At 47.4% G+C, this 17,958-nt stretch overlaps 1 protein-coding gene across 1 annotated transcript in view; it reads left to right on the top strand.

Annotated features, from left to right (window-relative positions):
• Positions 1-17,958, top strand: part of mdy (diacylglycerol O-acyltransferase) — a 113,378-nt gene that overhangs the window by 85,043 nt on the left and 10,377 nt on the right. The window contains exon 9 of the mRNA XM_031971844.2: positions 11,563-11,607. Coding sequence (XP_031827704.1) covers positions 11,563-11,607 — 45 coding nt within the window. The remainder of the gene's footprint in view (positions 1-11,562; positions 11,608-17,958) is intronic.

The raw sequence follows: 17,958 nt of genomic DNA, 5'->3' as shown, positions 1-17,958 counted from the left end.
CCGAGTTATCCGAGGACGGGATCGAAACGTCGGATTACTTCCAGCGGGGCGAGCCGTATGGAAGCGATAGAGACTCGGCGTTCGAAGTTGCGCGGCGTGTCCCTCCGCCGGCGCTAATTTAGACGAGGTTCTAATGTCGCAGAAATTGTTTCTCCGTCAGCGGTCTGGCGCACGGGAACGGCGAGGGAACGACGCGGCGCCTCGCGTCGCGATAAAGACAACGTGATATCCCGTGCACGTAACGAGCCGACGGCAATTCCGTGAGCACGCAGTGGAAATTACCGTTGCGCGACCGGCAATTGCGGTCAAAGACAACACGAACGCCGCAGAAACGAACCCGCTCACGTTTACTCTTCCCTCTCATTCCTTTCCTCCCTTCTGTCCCGCTCTTTTTTCGCCCGGATATTTCCCCCTTTTTCCGCGCTCGCTGTTGGTTTTCGTTTCAATCGTTCCGTTCTCGATTCGAGCAAACATTCCGATGCAGACACAACGTTTATTCGCTCTAATCCCGGGTGATATTAATTGAAAAAATTCACCGTGGCTTTGGGCTGTCCATTAAGCGGCCGGTATACTTCCGGCGTCGGTCGGGGCCGCTGGCAGAAATTCGCCGCGCGTGTCCGCGTTCGTAGCTTTAAATGGATCCTTTTGCGCGGACAGTTTTAACCACGGTTGATCCGCGCCGGACGTACGCGGTTTACCGGCCGTATGCATAGATCGCGGTGTAATGCAGTCCGGTTATCTGTGTTCGGCCGCGGCGCGGAGGGCTCGGAATTTTCACGGCACTGCGTTGAATCGTTCCGACAGCTGGGACACTTTCCTTTTCGCCGGGAAGCCCGGCGTTCTGGGAAATGTCTTGCTGGAATTAAGTGGTGGAAGGCGTGTCTGGTCAGACAGAATTCTGTCAATCTTCCCCCTTGTAATTTTTATCGGATCGACGAAGATTCCATCGCCTTTATCGGAGGAAGTAGAACCTTTAATCATAAGAAGACTCTTGCTTCTGTTAAGTAGAAAAGAATGTACATAGTCGGACGCGAGTATCCTATAAAACTGAAACATTCGCGATAATCTATGTCTCTAAACGAATAGCTTTCTTGCGACGAAGAAGTTGCGACGTACTCTTTAATAAATTCTTCCCCCCTATCGCTTTAAATTTCAATTCCACCCTCGTAAATTAATTGACAGACGTTACGAAGCGTTCGGAGTGATTTAAAAGCAGCGAGGCATCTTCAATGCGTCTTCCAACAAATATCCAGCATCGAATAATGGTATACAGTTGCTTGGAGCAATTCGGATTCCACGGCCATCCCTCGAAATGCGGTTTGATTTCAGTGCCCGGTAATGTTTCCCTTTCCCGTAAAGACCGTGGCCCTAAATGGAAGCGTAACCCTGAACATCCATCGCCGGACACTTGCCCGCGGAACTTCGTAACAACAAGACCGTCCTGCAGCGAAGACGGAACTTGCGCATCCGATTAGATAGTTCTCTGTTCGCCAGCCCTCTGCCATTCCCCATGAAATTTCCTTGTTCCGCAGTGGCTTCCGAGCGCCCTCTTCCTCCCGGCGGCGCTCGTCAGCCGATTATTAAGCGTTTCCATAGCGTCGAATCGACGTGAGATCGACGTAAGTGGCGAGGTTCACGGGACTGGAAGGGATTTCGCGGCGGCCCGAAGACAGACACCCCCGTTCACGATTTTCAACCGCGGACAAATTGCTCCCGGTGAATCGCTCGGCGAGGAGATTCCCTCGAACTGCCTCGATTCGAGACCGACTTCGAGAAAATATTGATATGAGAACGGGGGAACGGGCTCGGGCGATCCGTCAGTCGAACGCATTCGTTAGCGGGCGTAATGTATCGGGTGATTCGTTCGACTAGTTCGAATTCATTGTCCTCCGTTTGCTCTTAATGATTTCGATGGCTGGATTTATCGTGATAATGGAATATCGATTTTCAAGCGCATACGGAAGGAACTTTAAAGCTTTCCAACGACTTCCGAAGTCTTTAACTTTAGAATTTCTCAGTTTAGCTATCTGTTTCTCTACGCAAACGTCTTATATTCCGTTATACTACAGACAATTTGAAGAAACTAAAGGTTGCAGTATCAAACACAATCTCAAGAAGATCCCAAAGACACGATTCTCCATTTCTACATCGTATCGCCGACTCGACCGTTCAGGAAGTCGGTAATTCGCCTCGAAACCGGGACAAACACCTGACCGCCCGCGATTATCGCGCCGCCCGGTTGATTCCGCAGTCGGGCGACCGTTCGAGATCGCGAGATCGATCGAACGTCGAAGTAATTACCGTGCAAGGTGCGCGGGAGTTAATTCCGGGGTGGCGGTCTCTTTCTCTATCCATTTCGACGTCGTCCGCCTCGTCATTTTCTCTATCTTCGATCGGCCGCGCTCACCCTTTTTCTACGTTTTCTCGCTGCGCCGGTCTTCCCCCCGGTTCGCCCGTTCGAGCCACCCTCTCTCGCCTTTCTGACGGACAAATTGGATTCGATAATTGCGAATCACGATGGCAGAGGCGACAGTCACGTCGTCGATCGGCCTGCCGGCCAGCTGGCTGTGATGGCGGAGGCAGAGGGGACGGCGAAAATGTCTCCGTCTTTCGATCCGGTACGCGATAGTCTATCACTGTCGCGAGAAGCCCAGAACGCGCTCGGCCGGCGACAGCCAAGAAATCGATTCCGAGGGATATTGCTTTCATCCGCCGCGATGAATCGCGCGCGTCGAGGCACGCGGGAATTGATAACCGTAGACGTCCCCGCCGTTTGTCGCATTCTAATTACATTGTTTTTCCGTCTTTCTCCCCCCGTTTCCGGTTCGACGTTCTTACGCCTGACACACACGCACACACAAACACACACAGGTGTACTCCTAAGAGCGCTTTTGCGTAAGCTGCCCACTCCGGTTACCTTGGATAGTATTTCTTCGTTAGAGACAACGGATACCGGACAAAGAACATTTCGCATGACTCCGTTTCCTGCGTGAACGTTGCTTGTGATTCAAACAGTTCCTTCCTTTTTCCGCGTTTGACGTTTGAAGCTTGATACTGGTCGCGGACACTTGGGACGCCTCGTGTTTAATGAGGCTGCCGCGGGAAAGAGAATATTTTTCGTGGATACTTTGTCGCTACTTTAATGACTAGCTCGAAGTGGGCGACACGAAATATTTTCGTCGGAATTATACCGTCTTGGTTAAGGGCTTATCAGTTATTTATGTTTCAACGGAGATTTATTTAAACGTTGGGAAAACGTCAATTACTCCGCGCTAATTGACGAAGTACTCGGCGCGATTCATTGATCAACATTTACAGATGTAGGAGTTGCGGCTGCATTCATGTACGCCACTGGTCGAAAGTTTGTAATTACTCTGTGAGTCGATGGGAATGGAGACGGTGCTTGTCAAGTCGACAAACTTAACCTTTCCGCAATTAGGAAAATGCATACGTACCGGCCTTCAAAAATTAGCGATTCCTGTTGCTCGAACGATCGAATGATTGGTCGTATTGTCGAATTTTTATCGGATATAACGGCGCTCCACCCTGCCACTAATTTCTCCGTGAATTACGACGAACCAAAAGCAAGCGGAAAGCTTTATCAAACACTGTGTTTCATAATGCACGCACATTTGCACACATTACACGTATATCGAGTGACAAACATTCGAGAGATTTAACGAACGGGGTAGAGTTACAGCGACAAAGCGAAATTATATCCGCGAACGCGCCCGGTTTTAATGAATGCAGGATTCGAATGAAACTTCCTATCTAATTGTACAAAGAAAATCGTCCCTCTATTATCGAACTTCCACTCGACATCCATTTTTAATTTCCACGGGCCGCCGCTTTCCAATTAACAATGCAAATTTGTTTCCTCTTCCGTCGACGTCGGATCGAGATTACAAAATAGAGTCGACTACGGGGCCGGTCTGTCGCTGACTTCGATCCCCGTGTTACGGATATCAGTGGCATCGACGGGGAACTTGTTATCATTAATTAACGGGAGAGCTGTCGGTCACCTGAGGGCTTCATTAACACTAGAATTACAAGATAAGTCATAATGATCAATTTTAAATTCCTTCCTTCCTAGTCACTGAAAATATGCATATCAAAATATAAGAAATAGAAATACTGATTAAAATATAACTGACTCAACATTTTAATTAAACCCACTGTAGTGTTCACAATAGTCGCTTGCAAGCGTCAACAGGTCTGCCTTTATTTCCTCTGTTCTTACTCGTTTCATCGAGAGCTTCCTTATCAATTAATTATTCTCGATCATCAAAATTCTGCACGCTGTAGCATACTTATTCTCCTAATCGCACTTGATCCCTCCTTTATTTCTCATCGGCGCGTCTTTATTCTTCTCTGCCTCTTTTTCTTCTCCCTCGTCTGTCTGTCGCACTCTTCGTTCTCCCTCTCGTTGTTTACTAATTAATTTTTCATCGCTTAGGTATTAACGAGGCTGTCTTCCGGTGAATTCTGCGGCGCGTACGCTCGCCTCTGTCGCCGAGCAATCGACCGATCGAAAGGCGTCGACAGGTATCGCGCGCCGCGTTGGCTTATCGATTCCCGCGTCGACTTTTCAAAGGGTTTATGAGCGCAACGTTTACACGTAAAATAACCGAACGCTTCACGCGAACGTGCACGGTCTACGGGATATTTGGCCGTGCCATGGGAAACGAGGGGTCTTCCACTTTAAAGCGGTCGTAAAATGGTATTTAATTTTCTAACCGGCGGAGAAAACTGAAGTCTTTACTTCTTTATTTATTCCTTCGATACCGTTGTTCGTGCAGTAATAGAGAGACTCGTGTTAAACGAAATTCCAAACGAAAGGGATTCGCTAAAATATTCTACGAGAAAATTGCCAACAAGCAAAGGATGCATTCGAACGAATGGAAGAAACTCTAAAACTAGAAATGTATTTTAACTTTCATTCGATGTCGTTGAAGTAATATAAGTCTTGAATTAATCACACGTTCAAAAGGTCGTACGAATATAGCTGTCTAGACCGGTTGCTACAGATTTCCCTGCGCGTTTCAATACACAATCGCGAACAAATATTAACACGACGATGACGTTCCTGTGACAGAACTGGAAGATTGAGATATGTGGCTGTATCGATCGAGAGTCGAAAACGCCGGAGGCGAGGGTCTCAATAAATAATTGTAATGTGCAAGGAGGGCGAATAATTGACGGTATCGTGAATGCAAATTTCATTAGGGTCTTCTCAGCGGTGCGAGAATATTCCCGAAACGAATGTGAAATAAATAAATATATTGTGTTAATACAATATATCGCTGGCTCATCGCGACAGCCGCATTGATGAAATTAATTATGCAGACAGAAATTTTCGAATTAACGAATAAAATATAATATCTCTTACTCATCGACGCTGAAAATTTTCACTCGTCGCTAAAGGCAGGACGAATTACCATCGTTAATAACTTTTCGCGTCGACATAATTCGCAACTTGAATAAAGGAGTATCTTTTTTAACCTGCAAAGTGCTCGATGAAAATTGTTCAGCTTCCGATTCGCTACATTCAACAGGAACGTCGTTTGTTTTCATCTTCGCGAAATCGCGCTTTATAAAGGGTTAAACACTATCACGAGACGCCATTGTTATATTGTATTTCTTTTTTCCTCGAGTTCCAGGAGGCAAATAGCTCGGGAGAAAATTCTTTTCGCGAAGTCAATAATAACAGAGGTGATTTAGGTAAACTTCCAGCATCTGCCGTGGAAGTTACCCGGGGCGGTTTCAGTTCCCTCTAAAATATTCTCCCCTTCTGACGGACCACCCTATACACAGGGTACGTCAAAATTATGTTACCATTTAAATGAAAAGACAACACCCACTCCTATTCATAATTCCATTCGCATACACGCGTCTCCAATTCTAATGAAACAAGTGTTAGATCTAAATCATACAATCCAAAAAGTAACAATCATCTCGACAGAAGTAAAACTATCAAAAACTCATTGAATCGAATACAGAGTTAGAAGATCCAATTATCGTTAAATGGATAACTTCCATAGATAAATAAAAAATTTCTCCGCAGCATTGTTGCAAAATCGAGCTTCGAAAATTTCTGAAAAGTCTCGCTGTTTCGATGCGCCGCACGGTTAACCGAGTAAAGGGAACGGCGATACTAATTCCGATTATAGATCGTCGAAAATTTGCTCCCGCCGGTGAAATGCAAATGGGCGACGGCACGTTTCGCCTATCTTTCACGGCGTTCCACCACACGGATGACTTCACACTGTAGGGCAATCGACCGATCGAAAGGTGACGCCGGGGTTGCATCGAGCGCCGGGCTTATCGGCTCGACGACGTGCTACTCCTTAAAGGGATGAACGTTTAAAGGATTTTCAAGGGTGTTAGAGGGGGTTGAGAATAAGGGGCGGGGGCGGAGGTGGAGGCGGCCAGTAGGTGCAGTCTCTGCAACTTGGCTGCTCGCACCTCGGAGGCCGTTGACGGCGAAACGGGTGAAATATCGTATCGATTTCCCATCGTGAATGCTCGTAAACCCTCTCCTATTTTCCCTGTCTGTCATTTTCTCTCCTCGAACATTTTTTTCCCCTCCCGTCCGTTGGCACTGCGCGAAATTTCCTACGGAGACAGTGAACGTGTGGGTCAACGAGAGCTCGATTATCGAGAGAAAGGGAGCGTTCTTCGACTTGTCCGCGACTGCGACGGGAACTTCCTTCTTCTGTCGGTGACTTAAAGAAATGTTTCCGAGTGAAGTGGAACATCGGATTTTCATTTGAATTTATTCAGATTCCTGTTAAACGAATGATTTTATTCAGCGTCGCGAACTGTGAAATACTGTGAAATATGTTGCGGGTATATTTATATTTCCGGTGTTTAGTTATTTACAGTTCTCTAACCTGGAATATCAAATAGTCTGTTTACTCTGCTGAAGCTATTTAATAATGAAACGAATCAAGAATTCTGCCGGAACTTGGCATCAGTGAAAATTCCCCGAGAATACGGGACATCGAGAAAATACGGGCCGCGGAAAAAGCGAGCGATAAACTAGATTCGTGACCAGAGTCCGCGGATTGACGGACAAAAAGGGAGCCGTGTTATTACATGAAATCTTCGTGACCACCGCCGTCGCTGGTACGCTTCTCGCGGCTGCCGTGTGTCTTCCTTTCAGTCGGAGTGGCTCCGCGGCGTCTGGTGTCGTCGCAGTGTTCAGTCCGTCGGCCGGCCGCTCGGCTTTATGCCGGCCGCGATAGGGCAGGTCGATCGAGAATACGACAGGTGAAAATATTTCAACCCTTCTCGCTGGAAAGTCGATACCTCTGGCCGGCTGACAGGGCCGGGGAATATTATGAACGGACGTCCACGGGGGAGAAGGGTCGTTCCTTGATAATTTCGTACGCGACGCGGGGGGAATGTATCTTAGCTTGTCAGCCCGATGCGACGCGACGCAGATTGCGGTTCTGTTTATTCGATTGTTAACGCGCCTCCATGAATATTCTTTACCAGAGAACGGACGTCGGATTACAACGCGCGAAAGATTGCTCTCCCGGGGACAGTTCTTTGATTAACTTTCGCCGTGATCCTTTTGCAATCTTCTTTCCGCCTACGTGACCGACGAAATATTGTTCATTATAAGAGATGATAATCGATAGCTTACTTATGTGAACAAATGGATGTCTTATTAGAATCTGTCATATTCACGAGCGTTTTACGAAATACGACTTAGATGGAGTTCACTTTCACAGTAATAAGAATCAGTAGTACAAGTGTAAAATTGGTCGGACGCAGTTATTAATCCTTTGCTCTCCAGAAGTTTCTCACCGAAAATATTCAATATCTTCTAATGAGATACAGACATTTTCTTAGATTGAATTAAGACATCTCACATGCATTGAGAACTATTTTCTTTCAATATTTCGTACATTGATGCACTATACAAAGTTTGATATTAAATATCAGAGTTTACAGTTTTGCTGTGTCCTAATCATTTGGTGACTTAGAGCCTCTGGAGTGCAAATGGTTAATATCAATAGCATGATTGTTCATTCGTTGTCTGTATAATATAGCTCTATTTAAATGTTCTATCAATTCGAATGAAATTCTATCGAATATCCTCGCTTTCTGCGATCGAGGAGTTGCGTTGGTCGAATGACAGAGTAGGGTGGTCGGTGAAGAGGTTCGTTGCGAACAACGGTCTTGATCGGCCATCTAGCGCCGGTCCAACTCATATTTCCACGAATTTCTCCGACTGACAGTATCCAGTTTCAGTGGCGTAGACAACGGTGTCGATGGTTCGAGTTACTGGTCCCTCGAACTCGAGTGGCCGCGTTTTCGCCCCCGAGACGGCTTATTATAACCCTTTGTGAAGCCCGCCAAGGCACCGGCGAAGGTTTCTGGCCTTTGATCCGACCGGACGATCGATCATTGTACAACGTCTCACGTCCGCGGTGAGAGACGAGAAGAAAAGGAAAGACGAAGAATGATCTCGGTGCAGCGTGTCACCTACGTGAGCTGTTTTAAACGCGCCCCTCCGGGACTGCTGCTTTCTTGCTCTTCTTTTTGCCGGTTCATTTCGTAGCTGAAGAACACCTTTTATAAATATCACGTGGCCGCCAATTTTAAGACGTATCTTGTTCGCCATCGATAATTGGGCTGTTATTTATAATATTCTTCAAGAACCATACTCTACTCGATGGAGGAAACAATATTGCATTTCTCCTCAGCGTTACTTTTCCGATGAATAAATAATTAAACTTTCTTGAATGGAACGAGTAATGAATAGTTTAATTGAATTAAACGGAGCACTGGACTTTGAATTTTCAGTGTCCGTGAAAAATATTGCTCGCCGTTCGATTCTGTTTTTCCCCGTTTGCTGTAATTAAAAAGTGAAAGAGGGCGCGCTTCGTTAGAATTACGTTTCTTCGTTATCGAAAGAATCGAAGTGGGAATATCCAGTGCGGCCCCTCTTAATACATCATTAAACCAGGATTATTCATTTGCCAGAAGAGAGAGCTCCGGCGGAAGCTGTTTTTAGCGAGATCTCCATTGGCCCGCGAGTCCATAGATTGAAATAAACACGCGGGAGGACTCGTTAATACTGTTCGCAGCGAGGAAATCACGAGTCGTTCGCGCGAGTGCGCAGCCCGGCGACGCGCCAATTACCCTTATTCCTGAAACTTTTATTCCCGGAACGGAACGGTCGCATTAAACCGTCAAAGCGATCCGTAAAACATCTCGCAACGGTGTCCGCGCGGTTTCGAGCGAGCCCGAAAACCCCAAATTAGAATATCATATTCCCAGTTTATAACGAACGCGCATCAACCGCTGTAATTGCGGGTTCCGGGAACCGTGTAATTATATGTAATGAAAAAAAGAATGGAGAAAATGGGGGGAGGAAACGTAACGCGTACCCTTTAATCCGTTGAATTATCGGTCCCCGAAGCGGTATCGAATTATTCTGCTCGTTTCGTCTTCTAAAATAATTACGCTGGGAAACTCGCTCTTCGAGTTGCACGCGTGGCTTTCGAATTAAGAGGAATCGACGGTTGAAATTCCAACGCGACAGAACACTCTCCACAGAGATATCATCTATTTCATTTATCCAGGCTTTTTCAAGTGAAACTCTCATTTCGTCCGACATAATTTAAATTCGGGAGTAGTATAAAAAATTTATTACTGGCCTACTTATTCCAAGATTTTTTGATAACGCTCTAAATATATAAATTGAGGGGCAGAGTTAAAACGCTGACAACTCTCTCTCTCTCTCTCTCTCTCTCTTCCTTCCTCGTTTTTCGTTTGAATTCAAATGAAATATTATTACCAATCCTTATGCTTCAAAGCAAACGTGTACACGGATAATCAGAAAATTTCTTGTTTCCTACAGATTCTTAATGACAAAGAGATTCCAGCAGGCACAATTACAGGAATAGATCATGGAGCAAGGAGCGAACATTGTCTCAGTTGTTTGCTTGTTCGGTTCTTATTTCAATAGTTTAGGCGATTCTCGCGCGACTCGAGGTCGCGTGTGCGCCACACGTGTCTCCTGTTATGCGCGTGCAAATGGCGTGTTGAAATCGACAGGGAGGCTCTTTACGTATTTATTTGTAAGCCTGGTATATACGCAACGCGGGCTCCCCGTGTTGTGCCATTCGGAGAGACCTCGACAACCGCCACTTAAGCGGAATGCCGGAGGGTTGGCTGCCTTCCCCCGTATTCAATTAGTACACCGCACGAAATATCAATGCCATTGCTGGAAAGCTCCTTCGATGTTCTCGAGCATAGCAAAGAGAGAGAGAGAGAGAGAGAGGGAGAGAGAGAGGAGACGATGGAAGGGAACAGAGGGAGGGAATAAGAGGATACTTTCCGGGAACCGCAGTTATTCCAATTGAAGCATGCGCTGCCGTTCGAATTGCTCCTAATCTCTCAGTCTTCGGCAACTCGGTTCTTCCGGCGTTTAATCCGCCGTTGCCGCGGTAGCAATATTTTAATTACGTTTTTTCGAGGATCCTCCACGATCGTTGCACTTCGTTCTGTTTTATTTGTCTCTTGTTCGCCTATCGATAATGCATTGTTGATTATTTTTAGACTTATCAGTTGGCTGTCGCTGCGGCGAGATTTTATTATACGTAGCGCAGAGTAATTGCCTATTCAATTCCAATGAATCAGTAATAGAATCGAGTAATATTTAATATACTTTCATGCATAGCTTTTTACCTCGTTGAGCATCGAACTCTTTTGTAGTATTAATTTTTCCATCGGTGAATCCTATTTGAAAGTAGAGATAATGGAGCTGGGAACACCTGTAATATCTATCTCTGAGGAATCGGATCATGCGTGTTCTTCCATGCATTTGTTATTTATCACCTTGCCGCATATAATCGTTTGAAGCTTTAATTTCGACTGGCGTGTTCTCTCGCGCGACTGCGAACCGAATGTTTTCGAAAGTTAATTTATTTGTCATGGTGTTCTTTATCATTCGAACGTATCGGGATTTGTTTCTTCCCGCTCGTCGTTACTTTCTATAATCGCGCAACGTTTTTATTTCGACATCCTGGGAGACCTGTCGAACAACACGATAACTTTCGTGCCATTAAAATCTCACAATCGGTCCAATTAAATGGCAATAAAAAAGTCTCGCGTTATATTTGAAATATATGGCACTCGACGATTCTTTTGTGCCGAGTCTGCGAACGCGATCGAAACTGGAAGGAACGGGAGAAGGGAAAAAAATATGCGGGGCGATTTTCACTACACGTGAAAACATAGCACGAATCCCTGGAACTGCCCTCACGACACGAATTCACAAGAAGTTAGCTGTTAATTATCTGCATTTTTTAATTACCGGCCTCCGTTGTTCGACGTAATCACTGCGTGAAAATTTCCGCGCGAACTGGCGAATTCACGCTACATATTCCGCAGGCTCGCGTCCAATTAGAAAGTTTCGTTTTCTACCCCTGTTTTATCGAATCCTGCCCCTGCCGTTGCGATCATCCAACTTCCATTCCGCTTCTATTTACCGTTCCCGTGCCTCTACTCAAATTAATAATCGAATCTCATTTGTTTTTTCAGAACATGGACGTGGCGAAGGCTTCCGAGCGTCTACTCAAACTTGCCGTGAGTATATTATATTTTATTTAAAAAAAGCAAACAGCCACGAACTGGACGGCTAACAAGCTCGGCGAGATCGATGTCTGTTACCGTGAAAAACCGAGCGTACCGCGCGATACGCAAGGCGCTCGAAAATACCGTAGTCGAACGTTATTCGAAAATTATTTTCGAATAACACCTTCCGCGTCGCGGTGATATTTTTCTTATCGTCATTCGCGTTCCTCGGGACATCTTCGAAATATAAAGACGCGAACGAGCGCCGTCAAGATCAAAAGCGGAATATATTTTAACGAACGGCGAACTCCGAGGAAATTCAAAGTTATAGAAAGAGTGGTGCAATTCCAGTAGCCCCGGAAACGGTAAATAGTAAGTGCAAAGTGGATAGAACACTCAAGCACACTTGCCAAGCATGAACTATGCTAAAGCCGACTTCCACTTTGTCGTCTTTCCACTTTAAAGTGAGAACGCTGTCGAAACCGTTCCCCTCGATAAGAAGTCGGAAGTATTATTTTGCGAGCCGAACTCTCCCCGGCGTTTCACGTGAACTTCGTCTCAGTGAAACTCGCTTTAACAAAGGAAAAAATTGAAAAGAGAGGAAAGAAAAGGAGAAGAAAAAAAGGGAGAAGCTGGGGCGCAATGTTGCAGAACTGAACGCTGCGAAACGCGTTTTCGATGAGCGTCGCAATAACAGAGCCCCGTTGTAAATCCGTCCGCGGAGAACGCTTTAGTTTCAGTTCGCGGAACACGCGACAACAGACCGAGAGCATTTGAATGCCGGCCGAAAGTTCCGCGGAATCTATGAATTCATGATTCAACTTTCGCCCGGCTGTGTACAGCCGGTCTCTCGCCGCGTGACGGTGCCTCGCCGCGTGAGTTATACCGGCCCGGAAGCGGCGGCTTGTAACGGAGTTACCCGCGTAACGCCGTTTCCATCAATAAACGAGCCGTTCGAGTCGCTACCCCTTGCGATATTCCTCCTTCGAAACGATCCGAAGTTATTCCGGCGATACAGGAAGCTAAAGGCAATGCAGCCGAGGTATAATTCTTTTACGAAGTTCATGTTTCCCTCGGTTCTTCGGGCAACTTCAAACGCCACGTTCAGTCGACTCGCGTAGTTCGATGGCGAATGCATCGACTGCCATAAGAATTTTCACGGTTTTAGATCTCATTGATCCTTCCGTACCGAACACGAATAGAAATTCATTATTTCGTAATGCGGTATGTTAGCGGTTGCGATCAGATTCGCTGTGTCCTTAGATCTAGCAAAATGATCAAAGACTGCGGTGTGCTTAAGATCGCTGAACCTGTGCGGTCTCTCTGAAGTTTGCTAACAGGGACATAGAGATCTTTAATGTTTTTTTAGATCATTCTTTGGGGCCTCTGCTTAAGGCCTTCTCGGTCAACCAAGCTCAAGGTTCTTTGGGATTATTAAACTGTAGCGCCAATCTGGTCTCAAAGATTTCTACTTTCTCCCAAGATCATCTCAAGATTATGAGACTCCCTGCCTCTAAGTGCTAACCTACGAGTCTCTACCAGTTCCCGTTCCTCGGCTGAGCATCAGCGCTGCAATTAGCACGGCATAATTACTATTCCCACTTTTTACTCGCTGCGCTGAAGGATCAAAGGACCGTGTTCCATTTAAACGGCGCACGACAAAGCGCAGTGGCCCAAATGTCCCCGCAACCGCAACCTTATCACAGCACCGCGATCAAGTCTGAGATCTCGATCCCTCGATTATCGTCCAGCCGGCTAAAGAGACCGCGGTCGCTTGTTAACATCGTTAGGCGGGTTTTATCGGATTTCGGGATACAGGAATAACCGCGTCGTCCCCATAAACGGGAACGTAAACTTCGAAAACAGGGGGTCCGGTAATTTGACGCGTAACATTTGCGGCCGCCGTTAAAACCGCCCGATGGCCGGACACCGATGCTTTCGATGCGTTAATTAAAATTTTCACTTGGCGCGTTTACAACGCGCACGCATTAAAGCGGACCCGTGTCGCGTCGCGGGTCACGGGTCGCGCGGAACAGAGTGCGGATGCGTCAAAGGGACCGCGCGTCCATCGTCGACGACGAGAACGCGGGAATTCGTGTATCCGGCTGCGCGGCGATAACGCGGAACAATATTTGCGTATTAAAAATCGGTATTGCGGCTGGCAACGTTCTTCTCTCGACCCTCTCTCTCTCTCTCTCTGCAGCCATCTGTAATGCGAAAGCCACAGTCGCAGCGGGAACAAGTGTCGGGCAAACAACCGATAACCGACGAAACACTTTTAATTCGAGGCGGATACGCGATTCGCTCGCCGGTTATTTGCGCGACATTCTCGCCCCTTCGTTGGCGCCGGCTAAAGTATAGATCGGGCATTGAATGGTTAATATCGTTCGACGACGAGGAGGCCAGAGGACTTCCACCGGAGCCCGTCCTTCGACGAGAGAGCGTTCTCGTTTACAGTTCGCGGTTCAATCGTCGCCGAACAGGCCGGTCCAATAAAGGAGAGAGCAATTGGATCGTGAGGAAAAAAAAGTGTTTCTGTTGAGGGCGGATATGGTCGAGCACTCACGAGTGCAGCCGCGGTATACAGGACGTGTTCCAACATTTTTAACAAATTGGAACAGGAATGACTGGCTTCGAACTTGCTTTCCTTATCGATGTACTTCCGATGCAGAGCATTTTAACACGGTACAATTCTTTTAATTAAAACAGTAGTGGCATCGAACGGTTCAGGTAGATTCCTTTCTTTTATCGATATCACAGATTCAGAGGGAAGTCGAACGGTTTGGTGAAGATCTAATCAAACTCGTGCATCGATCGGAAGAATTGACCGAAAATAAATGCAGCGAAGTCGTGTCTATGCATTTATGTACATCTCTATTGACCCTTTGCACTCGGAAGTTTCTCACTAGAAATATTTAACATTTTTGAAATCACAAGTGCATCGAAGATCGAAGCTATTTTACTCCAACGTTTCACTTATCGTGGCATTACACAAAGTTCAACATTAAGTATCAGATTTTATAGTTTTCGTGTGTCAAATCTAGCGACTGAGAGTCACCTTCCGAGCGCAAAGGGTTAATCACACGTAATTTTGATTTCCAAAGAGTCTTCGAGGATCACCGATCAAAAAGCGTAGAGATCGAGCGTTCGCGAGCGAGAGAGACATTCGAGGTTTTCCTTGGCACGGGTGGCCGCGGCGTTTATTTGCTGACGCGGGCGTCGGACGTGGGTAATTAATGACGCGATGGGTCCAATTAACCGGCGCCCGGCGAAAAATTTGTTAACGAAGCCCGGCGGAGCGTGGCTTTTCTGGTCAGGCCGCGGTGCTTTAATCGGGAGCCAGCCGCGTATCGCCAGGCGCTATTATTATACACGGTCCAGGAGGACGATTCGCGGCAGTCGCTTTTCGGGATGGAAGTCATATAATTGAATTCGGTTCACCGAGTCCGGTTCACTGATCGAAACACTACGGCTGGCTAGTTCCGATCCGGACTAACGAGAGAATAACGAGCACGAATAACGACGCCCGAGTGAAATCGGCCCCCGATGGACGCTGGTCTGGAGCGAGTCGAACATTGTACGAACTTCGGCTCACAGACACACCGCTCGGTTCTTATGTGATTCCTCGCGAAGTCTCGAAAGTTTTCGAACGGTAATTATTTTCTGTATCGACGTATAATTCGCTGTTGCTGGCTCGTAGCGATGACGAGCGTAGACTCATTATATTAGTCAATTAGAATGGATACTTATCTGAGGAGATTTATAAGCTTCCGAGAGTTGTGAACTGCATAAGCTTCGATAAGTGAAAGCTACAAACTCGATACGCGACGAAGAAGCCAACGTTTCATTCCTCGATATTACAATCCCAGATTTGATCGCTCCCACGGTCGGCAAATACCCGAAAGAAAGCCACAACCATTATCACATCCGTCAGCTCAACAAGCAACTCCAGGTTCTCCCAGAAAATCAAAGTGGAATCAGCGTTCCCCGAGGCGAGTCCGCCGCAATGAGAGTTCCTCTCCCGATCTCATAAGTCACGCGACGAGAAGAATCGCTCATCCCCGGTCCCTTTGTACCCTTCTGTTTCCCAGCCGCCCGGGCACCGTTCGTCCGGAGGGAAAAATAATTGTTTGTCGATCGAGGGGAAGAATCGGTGGCGCACGGAAGCCGCTCGAGGTGGCGAGCAGACTGGTGAAAAGATCGAGCCCCGTCATCCTCGGGGCGCGCGCGGGACCCTCGCTCGCAATGACCCACGGGACCTTTATTTTCGTTTACACCGCAAATAACTGCGAGGGTGGCTCGGTCACCGTCCTCGGTTAATTGCGGTTCTTATATACGAACCGGTGAACTTGGAAGACAGAGGGCGCGCGCGAGGCCGCCGCTCGGCGAAAGACGTGCTGGAGGCCGGCGAAGAGGACGCCGAGGGAGGAGGAAGCGGAAGGACGGTGAAAAGCCGGGGAACTGCAATGTAGGACGAGACTTTAATCTCGTCGTAATGGGGAAACGCAATTTTCCTGCAGTCCGCTGCCAACGAGGTCGTTTCCTTAGATCGATCTGCTTTATACGAGCGCGTCCCTCCGCCCTGTCCACTCGTCCCCTCGTTTCGGAATCTCTTTGACGCCACGCGGGTGCCACCGACGGGAAAGAAGCCAGGCCAGGTGAGGGACAGTCTGAGGTGCTAGTCTACGCGCCGAGGCGACGATCCCTTTCGCTCTTTCAGAGCCGCTGCTGCTGCTCGCGCGAGACGCCGCCCGCGGAAACTTGTTCACGCGTCTCGCGTTTCTCGAGTCTAACTAATAACGGGGGATCGGGGACGCGTGAACTGTCTGCCTGGGAATCCTCGGAGCTTCTCGGAGCTGGGGATTGGCGTTTCGTCGGCGGACTGATTGTCGACACGCTGTTAAGCAACGGAGATCTGTTTCTCTCGATGACGAGCTACTCCTTCACTACTTTAGTTTCAACTTAACGTTCTGAATTTATTTCGAACGAATTCCCGCTTGTAAATCAGTCGATTGTTGGTATCTCCTAGAACTCTTATAGACGGAGGTAACATCATCGGGGATTAAGACTGCGAAAATCCGGACTTTTCCTCGCAACAAGCCCAGCCATTCGTCGGTCTCGCACTGTCCCATAGAACGCATATCTGTAATGTGTGCTTCATGCATATATACTGAAACCCATCGATCGATTTCCATCAATAATGCAGGCATATTGGATTCAGGAATACGAAGATGTGGCCGGTCGCTGAACGAGAGAGAGAGGCGGGAGTGGTTGGGGGCAGAGATCCATTGAATTTCCGATATGTACTTACCGATAGCTGAATGTAATATGGACACGGGATCCGAGCTATCGTTACCGGATCGTGTAAAAAGCCCGTGGCGCGGGACCAACGACCGATTCGCGTAAGTTCGTCTATCCGGCGCGCATTATATTACGTCGCTAATCGATATTTTCCATTTTCTTTCCCGATTCCCACCTCCTCCCCCCTCGACCCCCGTTTTTCTCTTTAGCCCCGTCCACTTTCTCCTCTTCCTTCTTTTCCCCCGTTTTTTCTTCGACGTTCGTTCGCTCCCGCGCGGCGCGAGCCCCCCGGGAACACGTCGCCGGTACTATTTACTGCCGGCGCTAGCCTGTGCGCCCCTGTGTGTAATCTGGGAAGTAGCTGTTATCGTATGAACAGTGGGATGTAAGAATAACAATCAGGAACGGGAGAAGAATCGAGGGAAACTGCATCGCGCCGGCTGGATGGGAAAAATTGCGAGGGAGCTTTAACGTTGTCATCGGTTTTAGATGGGAATCGAGGCACCGGCAGGCTTGGGGGCCGCCGTTGCCGCTGAATCGCGCGAGTCTACGGGGTTTGTCTTTCGCCGGGGCGATACGGGGTCCTGATCGAAAGAAAATTGCTGAAAATTTTTGTTCTTCGCCGTTCGTTCTCGGGAAAATTTCTTATTATTGTAGCGCACGAGAGTCGAGAGGTGACAAGCTGGCACGATGGATGATACTCTCGCTGTACACGCTCGAAATCTTTGCGACCGAGCATTCTATATTCTTCGCTCCTCATTCTGCGCGTAATACCCCGTGTCATCTATATTATCCGTTGCTTTTTATTTTACCATCGCTCTCGAGTCCTCTCTCGACTAATTTCGAAGCTTCCTATTTTACTCCCCGTTCATCCGTCTCATAATCTCCAACCCTGATACTAATCTTCCCCCTTTGCATACAAAATTACCACTAATACGCACGATGTCACAAAGAGCGCTCACGCGAAAATTCAAGCCAGCCGTGTCCCCCGTGTCACATATCATCCCAACAGAGAATTTATCTCCCTGTCGAGGGGGATGAAAAGGCGTTTCGTTCTGAGAT

The sequence above is a fragment of the Nomia melanderi genome, chromosome 1 (assembly GCF_051020985.1).
Source record: "Nomia melanderi isolate GNS246 chromosome 1, iyNomMela1, whole genome shotgun sequence".
Classification (NCBI taxonomy): Eukaryota; Metazoa; Arthropoda; class Insecta; order Hymenoptera; family Halictidae; genus Nomia; species Nomia melanderi.
This window is presented reverse-complemented; position numbering and strand designations above follow the sequence as displayed.